Source organism: Manacus vitellinus, unplaced genomic scaffold, assembly GCF_001715985.3.
Source record: "Manacus vitellinus isolate BGI_N305 unplaced genomic scaffold, ASM171598v3 scaffold_4_pilon, whole genome shotgun sequence".
NCBI lineage: Eukaryota > Metazoa > Chordata > Aves > Passeriformes > Pipridae > Manacus > Manacus vitellinus.
Window position 1 is genome coordinate 32,340,348 of NW_021940604.1, and position 11,096 is coordinate 32,351,443.

An 11,096-nucleotide genomic window follows, 5' to 3' on the forward strand; every position below is an offset into this window, starting at 1 on the left:
TTCAGGAGAATCTTTGAACCATGTACATTTCAACATCTTAACCTTGGATTTAAAGCTAAAAAGACTGGGGGCACATACTGAAAGAACTCTGCTAGTGTGGTGTGTGTGGAGAATCCCAGGCTATTTTCCTTCTGAATGGAATAAAAGAAAATTTTGCTGTCTTTTTGGCAGCCTCCCAGGAATCCTCTGGCAAGATCATAGTGGTCCCATATCATACTATGAAAGGAATCCAACTCCCCATTGTGCTCGGTGAAAGCCCTGCAGAGAATGGTCTCTACAGAGCTCAGCTCAGAATTGGCAAACCTGCAAGAGCATTTGCCAGCTTGCACAGCAGAGACACAGATCAAGGCCTCAGTCACATGGGGGCATTTCTAATTGACCAGCAATAATGTCGGTGAATCACAGTTCATGTCCCATATGCAGCAGACTGGGTGGCTGGTGGCTTCTGTAACACTGCAAGGTCTCCAGCAAAGTCAGCCAGGAACTCTCCAGTACCTGCCAATACAGCCCCTTTTGGCAGCAGAATTAAAAGAATAAGAACTTTCCCTTGGCAGCAAAATTAGTAATTCCAAGCTTTCACTTACAAAGCTCAGCTTACTGAACTGAACCTAGTATTACAGCCTTATCCAAGACGTGCTTTGAAACAGTTTCTTTCACATTGTTTGTGAGGTACCATGGAAAGTTTCTGCTCTTGACTACAGCAGTTTCAATCTAATGTGGTTTGTAACAGAAGAAAGGATCAGTCCAGTTTGTGATGGAGATCAGATTTCTCTCATTAACAAACACAGCATTCCAAATCCTTTAGGAGTCTTTATCCAGCAGGTCAGCAAGTCTTCTATAGAGAACTATCTGTTTAATAGCCAAGAGGTGAATATTATTGAATAGATCCATACATTCTTGAATGTTACCCAGTTTCCATTCTCAATTATTCATAGATAAATTACTATTTATATTAAAACAGTCCCTAAACAGAATGGGTAACTAACATTAGCTGGTTACTAGAATAATAATTTCACAGATATTTTCTGATATTAATTAAACACATTAAGAAATGGGAAATGCAGCTATTTTTTACTTCCTTGAACTGCCTCCTCTTCCTCATCACAGTCTGTTGTCTTTGCTTTCTGGTTTTTCATTAGCACAAGGATGCAATGCTTGGGTTAAATATATTCACAGACGAAAGTTCGAAGTCAAGCACATTTACTGTCTGTTTTATTTTCTGTTGTGGAATTCAAGAGTTGTCCTGTAAAGAAACACACCACAGGTAGTTAACTTTAAACCTAGGCTCGTCCAAGCTATTATTCACAAGAGATTGCTATTGTGACTTTTAGTTTCTAGTGGAGAAACAAGTTTTGTAAAAAAACCCACGAACAACACAAAACAGTCAGTCTCACAGATATGAGTTTAGGAAAAGTTTAACATAGGCATTACAGCAGCAGGCAGTTCCTCCTCTGCATTCCCCACATGATTAATGATAATGCATTAAACTCACCAGCAAGCATTTACCTTGCTCTCTATTGAATCAAGAGTAAAGGTCCTGTTTTATAACAAAAGATCTAAAAATATGTTGCCTGGATTCTCAGCTATCCCCTCTTAAAGTGGAATCAGGTCCCTGATCCTGTTCACAGCACCACACCAAATGGTTGGGCCAGAATAAAAGAAGGGTGGGGAGGACAATAGGTTAATCCAGTTTTACTATGGGACACTTCATTATGTGAAAATGTGGCCTTGCTTGAAGGTAATGCTAATGTATTTTTAGTAAGGTGAGGGTACTTCTATTACCTGATTCAGAATGTGAAGGGGCACAATCTGTTTTCAATATGTAGCTCCAAGTGCAGAATAACTTTCCAGTTTTAATGAGGAAACTCTCCTTTTGTACAAAGGGGAGAGGCTGTACTAAGAATTACCCCCAAAGGATCCTATCTTTAGTGTTGCCTTGCAGCCCTGCAAGTACCTTGAGGAACACTGACACTTCAGCTTCAGTCCTGACCCAGCTGACATTTTGCTACTAGCCTTGCCAAAGGTGGAAATGTTTCAAGCCTAGTTTAGTGCTTTGATATATCTGTGACACATGCACCCTGACTCTTTGGGATTAGCGACTTTGCAGGCCTCAGATATTTCTGACACTCTCCTGTGGTGTTTGACAGCAACTCCTCATAAAGGTAGTCTTCATAAGAGCCATAAACAACACTTTCCTTTTTCTAGGACTGCCCATCTTCAGGTGACTTGCATGCACATTCAATCATGGCAGGTCCTACTATAACTTGGCAAAAGCCTCCACAAGTTTCTGCTATAGATTTTCCATACTTTTTCTAGTGAAGCACCAGGCATGCTGTGTAAATGTTTAATTTGTAACTCATTATCTTGCACCTATGTGTGCTGTTATAAAGATTGTAACAACCTTGGCTATAAAGTGCCTTAAGTACTGTGAGTGAGTGCCCAAAAGAAAATGTGCTCTACTTTTCTCTAGCTAAACATTGGCTTTGAGTGCAGTTTCTCAAAACCTTCTGTGTTGGTCCTACTTAACAATGAACTAATGAAAAGATTCAAGGAAGCATTAAGTCTCCCTTTGCAGTATCATTTCATTTTGGTTCCTCCATCCTTGCAGGCCAGGGAAAGTCATAAGGCAGAAAGCACAAGTATTTGGTGTTCAGAAGTAAGATATTAGACTTTACAGGAAGAGGTCTGGGAGCTTCAAGACTTTCCAAGGCTATTTAAAGCTATGTCTGTAAACAACAGCTTATGTATATCAGTTTATGAAGTCAAGATGGAAATGTAAGAGAATGCATATCCTGCTGAACAGTATTTTAAGAGTTGACTCCTCATGTTCTTTCCTCATGACAGTCATCTCTAAAGGTTTAATGCAATTAAATGTTCTAGACCAGGTAACCTAAGAATAAATCTCCTCTTATTACAATGACCTTTATTTCAAAAGTCTTTAAATTTCATATATACAAAGGTGTTTATAATACAACAGTATGCAGAAAACCAGTTTCCTCAAAATACAGGAAATTATACATTCAAATGGAGATTATTATTGATACTAAAAATATCCTTCATAACTGAAAATTGAGATGCAATGCCTGAAAACTCACCAAAAATGAATGGTGATGTTGTCCAGCTAGAAGCAGGAGAGCAGAAAACAGGTTTTATGGATGAGATGGAATCATCTAGTCAGTTGATCAAGCATTTCTGGCAGATGGACATATTTAGTACTTTAAGGGGAATGTCACAGAAGGGCTTCAGTTCACTTCAGCTAAGTATCTCAGCATCAGATTCCTACCAATATAATGAAATTATAGTGTGAAACTTCAAGGTGAAGTTTAAGACTGAAAGTGCAGGCCACTGACTTTTAAATCCACACTGAAAATCAGAACTGGGTATAAATCAGGATTATAAACCTCATATTGAAGAGGGACTATCAGCAATATGTCAAAGATGATCGACACCCTAGGTATAGAGGCAAAATAGCTCAGATGTTAGCCTCAGAGTTAAATTACTCTTTTCCAAAATCTAACACGTCCAGTACATGGCAGTAACAGTAAAAAAAACCAAAACCACACAAACCCCAGGAATCATTGTGGGATGCATAGGCAGCACAGGGAAGGGACTGCATCTTTTGTGTCCAGTAGCAATCGTACTCAGAGCCCTGCAACTAATCTGGTATCAGCAATTTATGTTCCCAAGAAGCTGTGAGAAAAGACAGAATTAAGTGGAATAGTCAGCAATATTCTATTTATAGTATGGATTAAGTTTTCAAATAAACAAGTTCAAAGTGCCTGTGTCTTTTGGAAAGTTTATTGGAGGAAGGAAGAATGTAATCTTATAAGAAAAATAATGGAAAAATATGGTGCTTAAACACTTTGATAGGTAGGATTTTTCTCTAGTCACTCAAGCTTTAGGAATAGCATAACAGAGGACTGCAGCTATATACTGGAAAAGTCCAAGTACACAAAAGAAATAATAAGAATGAGCCTGGAGTTAGTTTACTAGCTGTTGTTTATCAAGCTGTTTACCTAACTCTTAGTTTGCTCACAGACCAAAAGGCAGCTCATTATCTGCTAGTCCCAGCAAACTGCAATGGAGGGGGCACAGGTTTTCTCACTTCCCAGGATGTTTCTATCATTGTTGTTGGCTCAGTCTTTCCTTCACTGACATGTCCCCAGGAAGAACCCTGCCTAGATATCCCCAAAACACCCATGTACCGTACTTAATAGCCAATATTAATGCCAGTTGTTCCATCACCTGCATCTCCCACCAGTCACTTGATGCATTCTATTAGTCACTCGTATTCCTTTTCTCTATCTGTATTTTAACTAGCAGCAAATGTGACACTGAACTGTTGTTAATTAAGCCCAGCAAAGGAAATCACATCAGTAACTTATATCACAATGGCTGGATTCTATCTGTGTGGGTACCACACACCCATGCACAGACAGTGTAATCGTTCTGTGGTCTGTTGCCTGTCAGGCACTGTGGTTCCTTAATTGCCTCACATGCACAGACAGCGTGTGCTCACACTCCAAATGCCACCAGCATCATTAGTTCCTTTCACACTTCATTTCTCCACGCATGGCATTCAGAGGTTTCACAATCTGCATATCCTCCTTTTAAGACATCACAGAGCTCCTCTGCAGACCTTTGAGGGACTAACAAGCAAGATGTCTCTAGTTTATTAATTAGCTGCTTATCAGCCATGTTCCACAGCTCTCTACTAGTTCAGCTGCTCAGCTGCAGTAATTAGACAACCCACTTTTCAGTCTTTTATAGCATTGCCTTAGAGAGAAAGTTTCGCTGTTCTTGAGACTGTGGTACTTTCTGGCAATTATTAGACATCTCCTGAATGACTAATAGAGAAATCCTACTTTCTGTATTATTCACTGCAGCCTTACAGCTCCCCATTCTATGTTTTGTCTCATGCACTCTGCTGTCAATATGTGCCATCACTGGCACTCGAGCATCCAGATGTTATCTGAAAGCTTCTTTATTTGCATTATTCAGATAAACAGTCAAAAAGCATGTATTCACACTCCCTCAGAATCAGACTGCAAGTAAAGTGGGTAGTGTTAGTTCTTATGCTGTAATCTTTCTCAAACAGGAACAAAACCAAGCCAACAAACGTATGCCGTCTGCTTCATGCAATGAAAGGCTTGCTTGTATGTCTGAACTCAGGATTTTTATTAGCTACCAATAGCTCGTGCAGTCATAGTACCTGATATGCAAAATTTTATAGAATATGAAACAGCCTTTTCTTTTTCAGTTTGCCAATCAGTCATAATTATCATGGTGTACTGAGTACAACTGGAGGGACTTACCCCTGCAGACAGCCATGGTCTGTATCAGTCACTGCCACTGTATCCCAGATAAAAAGTGGGCTAATCCTGTAAGACAGGGTGACTTGTTTTTCTTCATGCCATCAGTAAGGCATTGCAGAAGTATATGATGATTATATTATATTCTCCATAGTAGAGAAAAACAAAACAAATCTACTTATCTATTACTGTAAGAGAACTTCAACTTTGTTTGTTCAAAGAGACTTGAAAGTACTTCATCATGATGTTGCTTTTCTGACACGCAACTTGCAGAATTGCCCCTCGTGTTGCCTTATGCACAGACATACAGATGAAAACAGCATGCTCTGTGCAGTTTATGCATTTGATTAGACAATTGTGAACACGAAGTTTGGATTTTTTTTTTTATGTGAATGTAAGGGGGAAAATGAACAGGGAACGTCAGCTCTCCACAGAGCTTCCATAATTCAGTGAAGTAAGCTTTACAGACATGTCAGTCAGAAGTATTGCCAAAGTGTGCCACATATCTGTTCAAAGTATTCTATATGAATTAAACTGTTCCACAAGAAACCACTGACTTCACTTGCCTTTACTTCTTAGTTTGGTAGAGTGATGGACACTTGTGGGATTATTCTGCTTTTTTTGTTTGTTTGTTTGTTTTCTGGTGTTGTTTTTGAGCATAAGAAAGAGATGGTTGCACAGATTACTTCACTTAAAATTTCCCTTAAACAAGATGCCTATGGAGAGTTTCTTTCACCATATTATACTTTCTGTCACCTACAGTAAGGAGCAGCTCCTTTACATTCCTCAGCTCACACTCGAGATCCTACACAGTGTTTTCAGATTAACAGGTAACAAATGAAATAGACACAAAACTTCAGTGAATACTACCTGAATGCTGTGAGGTCTTATTACACAGTGAAGACAAATCAGACATTTAGGCAGGCTGAAATCTCAGACACAATCAATGTACTTGAAGCCATGCAGGCTTCAAGCATGTGTGAATAGATAAACTTGAGTCCTCCCATAGGTAAATTATTTTGCATGCCTGGTGGCACATACTTTTTGCCCAAAAGCTGACTTTCAAGCCCCGTGAGTTTTCAGATCATGTAACCACTCACTTGCAAGTACTCTACATACTCATTCACACTCTTACATAGAGTAGCAACTCTGTAAATCTCAGAACCCAAGCTGTAGGTGCTCAAAGCTTGTGTGTCTTACACCACACCTGAGGATACAGGTGTGGAGCCAATGGTCCTCACGGTCCAAGTGCTGATGCTCAACTAAGTGAAAGATTTTCTGATCGAATTTTCTGATTTTTTCCTTCTCAAGAAGGACTTGGTGGGAAGCTCCTTAAGCACTACATGTTCCAACCTCTGCCCTAGCATTTGCAAAACAAAAATTAAGGCAAAGTGACAAGTAACAGTAGCTGCCTACAAGAGTCCTAAGTAAAATCAGTAGCCGTGGTGGAACAGCCACATCAGCACTGCTGCAAAAAGCCAGTCCTGAGGCTCTCAGCTGAAAGCAGATGTCTTTGAACTATCCTACACTTAAACCCCCTCTTCAATCACTCATTCAGTGATGTGTTTGCTTAGATAGATGATGAGTAAATTTTCTGCTACCACCTAAGCTAGTTGTTAGTGAGCACTGTCAACATACCTCTTAAAATGAACTGCAAGAAACAACCCCCAACGAATATAGAACATCTTGCAATTACTTCTGCTGCTTCTTCTGTTTCAGCTGTAGAATTCCGTACCTGCTCCCCAGCCCTTAGTCCCTGGAGTCACTACTATCAGGACAAATGGTTCATGTTCAAATCCTCAGCACTTAGGGTCTGGGAAGATATATAATAGGCTTATAGCAAGTAATTGAATGGTTAAACACAAGGAACTAAGCTTCTGCCAGCTACTGTCAGCAGATGCTATGACAGCAAGAGACAGAGCTCCCTTGGAAAACTTCTCCATAAAATGGAATGAACTCTGTCAAAAGCTTTAGATCACTGTAAACCTCCTCGCTTTTCCTCTTGAGATGCGATGCATATTGCTCTGACCACATGCAGTATAAGCAGACAGCTATTTAGAAACTTATATGAAATAAAATTTCAAAGCAAAACACTCCAGCAATCCTCTGTGTGCCTTTCAGCAGTCGGTGGGAGGCTGCAAGACTAAGGCTGACAGGTGTCAGACGTACTGTGTAATGCCTGGCTGAGGAGTGCTCATATGCTCTAGCAGTAAAAAGCCTCATGAAGCAGTGCAGGAAGGCTCAGATCCAGAAGGCAGTTGCCTTCCTTTTCTTTGCCTGTCTTTTCTCAGTGTAGTGGGCTGACCCTGGTTGGGTGCCAGGTACCTAAGGCCACTCTCTCAGTCCCCTCTGCAACCGGACAGAGGAGAAAAAAAACAACAGTGAAGGATTCATGAGTTAAGAGCTGGGAGAGGTCACCATCATGGGAAAAACTGTCTAGGAAATTTCAGGCACCCAGAAGCAGCTGGGGAACCTCACGAGGGAAGGCCTCAGTGCTGGAATAGAAAGATACTGCCTGTACAGTTCACCCAAAGGCTCACAAGGGATAACCACACGTGCTTGGGAAATGCCACCATGCCCACCTGCCCTCCAGCCACACTCTCAGCAGCACCTGTGGATTTTAGACTTTCCATTTCTTATTTTGAGTTCAGTAACGTACAAGAAATGTTATATAATGTTATATAATCTGCTTTGTAATAGAGTGAAATTTAATTTTTGAATGGAGCTTAAATAAAACTAGTCCTGCTGACTAGTCAAGAACATTGCACAAGCTCTGGACAACCTGGAGTTAAACCTATCGACTGGCAGGATGATGCCAGCATGTTCACTGATCTGTTGTATGATGCCAAACAGGAAAGGTAACAGCTGAGTTGCTCTTGTCTTTCTTTGGCAGAAATATTTCACTTTTTCTCCTCTATCTGGCTGCTGATTTACCTTTTTTCATTTGTAAGGAAGAATATATTACCATCCAATTATAGATTATTTTGGCCAGTATTTTACAGATTCCTTTATTAAATTTCTCACCAATTGCTTTATCAGATCTTTCTTGCCTTAAAATTATTTTATTTGCACCACTGTTATCATCTTTCAACTGACCAAGAGATCAAATTTTTAATTTCACAGACAATACATTATGCCTCGTGTTTTAAAAATAAAAGACAAACACCTGATTTCGTTTAATCAAAGCAAAGAGAAAAGTAAGTTGATTTCTAAGGCATTCACCAGTCCTGACTGCAGGTCCGAGGTAATTTCACGTCTTCTGACATGCTGTGGAGATTGCAGACAGCAATTCTTAAAATCACTTTTACGTTTGCATGTATCTTTATTGCAATTTATTTGTACAGGGCCGGCATTTTATAAAGGAACTTGAATTGGATTAGATAGCAAGAGACATTTACCCATTATGCAATGGAAAGAGAAAAAAACACAGCCTTGAAAAGTTCTGTGACTCATTTGCTGATTTCCTTTCTTACATTCTCAGTCCCACTTGGAAGTTTTCCTTCTCATGTACCTGGCCCCCTCACTGTCGATTGCTTCATAGAGGTCTTTTTTATTCTCTGCTGTTGCATGCAAATAACCAAGGTAGGCCACACAGAGGCTAATTGTTATCAGTCCAAATGCCATCACAGGTTTGTTCTGACAAGAAATAAAAAGATAGTACATGTTTTTTAGTGAAAACTTTTTTCATTCAACTCAAACATTACATTCTTCTATTTTATCTTAGAAAGTGAACAGTAAACTATTGTGACATCTGCAAAAATCATCACTGCCTTCTTGCAGATTGAATTTTTTGATAGCAAAAAGAATTTCCTCTCAAAAAGGAGACAGAACACCACGTTGCCCAGTGCTCTGTATTTTGCTGGGCAGAAATGCTGCTTGAGCATGAATGAATAAGCCAAAACCAATTACCAAAGGTCCTTACTACAAACTTCTAACAGAATTCACCTGGATATACTGCTGGGACAATGCCCTCTGCTCCTACCAAGCAACCTCGATTATAGGTTTTGTACTATTATCACAAAATTTACTTCTATTATACGCATAAAATGTCATTCATTGCTGTGTTCTGCAAGTGCAAATAAAACCTCAAGTTCATTAACTTAATTATAAAAGAAAAAAAAAATCCAAAATCCCCAAAAGCTAGGAAAAATCCCCTCATTTCATATCAAAGAAGTTTGCATTTTATGATTTGTTCCCTTTTAAATATTAAAAACAACTCCTATTAATTACATGGGTATTAATTACATGGGTAACATGTCTGTACACAGACTTTCTGAAAGAAGCTTGACTAGGTACAAAAGAACCAGACAATACAACAGTGAAATAAGAGCTGCAATAAACAGTGTAATGTTCTGGGCTCTTAACAATCGGAGTGGAAAGAAATAAAAATATTTTTAGTTACATTTCTGAGTGGTTTGCATGACAAGAGATTGTTATATAACACACAGAATTGTGATCATTATTTTAAAGCAACTGTGTCTCTTCAAGCATATTTAGTTTCTTGAGCATCTTACAGGTTTAATGAAAAGCTCTGGGTTCACAGCTCGGAAGAGCATAGTTGTCTGGACACTCCTCAGTCCTGGTTTCCTCTCTCCGGGTGTTTCATTTTCATTGGAAGGTTTGGTGGAAGACATGTTACTTAATATTGAATACTTCCTAGAAGCAGAATGAAAAACAGCTGTCATTTTTGTAAAAAACATAAAAGAGCTACATTCACTGAACAGGAGTTCACACTCAATTTGTCTTCCTTCAGCATGAATTTTAGTTTGTGTATATATTAATGACTGCCTTTGGTGTCATCCAACATTCCCAGTTTAAGCACACCAATTAATTTTGTGCACCGTAAAATTAACTTTTGGAGATGCACATCTTCACACAGCAAATCTGAATCTTCTGATAATGGGCTGGGGGTTTTTCACTTGCCTCTGGCTAATGCTTTAGCTACCTGTGCACTGAGCAGCATCAGTCTTCAGACCACTGGCTAAAAAGACAGTGCCAGGAAACATTGTTTTGGGGTTTTTTTAACCCTTATATGCGTCAGGACAGCCCACACCCTGCTGTAGTACACCCACCCAGCAGCCCCAGGACTCAGGTCTCACTTTTGCACACATTGGGCAGGTCCAAGACGCCTTGGGTTCAAACTGAAAGAGAGGAAATCCAGGCTAGTTAGAATACAGAAGAATTAGAGCATGGAAGAAACTCTTTACTGTGAGGGTGGTGAGGCACCAGAACAGGTTGCCCAGAGAAGTTATGGATAGCCCATCCCTTCAAGGCCGGGTGGGATGGGGCAACCTTGTCTAGTGAAAGGTGTCTCTGCCCATGTCAGGAAGGTTGGAACTAAATGATTTTATAGTCCCTTACAACTCAAACTATTCTGTGATGCTATGATTCTATGCCACCCGAGCAAAGGTGGCAAAACGCCCTTGGCTAACGCTGCTGACTGAGGGGCAGAGGCGACACAGGGCTGGGGACCTCCCCGGGAAGGGCAGGGGAAGGGCAGACGCCTCCCGGCGGGCGGCGAGGGGGCTCCCGGCGTCGCCACCGGGACGAAGGGGGCCGTTTGGCAGGGGAAAAGCCCGGCAGGGACTCCCGGGACACGCGGGACTCCGCTCGTCCCCCCCCCCCCTGCGCCTCAGGAGAGACAGGAGGAGGACAGGGGGGAGCGGGGTAAACACCGCGCGCGCCCGCCGCTTACTCACCGCGCGCCGCCAACGCTCCTCCCCGCGGGCGGGGCGGGCAGGGCTGCGCCTGCGCTTGCGCCCCTGCGGGCGGAGGCAGTTGGCG

The 11,096-nt window shown here is 40.9% G+C and overlaps 1 protein-coding gene across 2 annotated transcripts; it reads right to left on the reverse strand.

Annotated features, from left to right (window-relative positions):
* Positions 1 to 8,352: 8,352 nt before the first annotated feature.
* SMIM8 (small integral membrane protein 8) lies at positions 8,353 to 11,037 on the reverse strand. 2 transcript variants are annotated; one of them, XM_018077822.2, is made up of 4 exons: positions 11,012 to 11,037; positions 10,412 to 10,453; positions 9,827 to 9,968; positions 8,353 to 8,948 (listed from the first exon to the last, which is right to left on the reverse strand). In XM_018077822.2, exons 3-4 carry the CDS (start codon positions 9,944 to 9,946, stop codon positions 8,790 to 8,792), a joined length of 279 nt encoding a protein of 92 aa, XP_017933311.1. In that variant the 5' UTR covers positions 9,947 to 9,968; positions 10,412 to 10,453; positions 11,012 to 11,037; the 3' UTR covers positions 8,353 to 8,789. The 2 variants fall into 2 exon arrangements, with proteins under 2 accessions (XP_017933311.1, XP_017933313.1); XM_018077824.2 differs by having other exon boundaries at positions 10,385 to 10,453; positions 11,012 to 11,027.
* Positions 11,038 to 11,096: the final 59 nt, after the last annotated feature.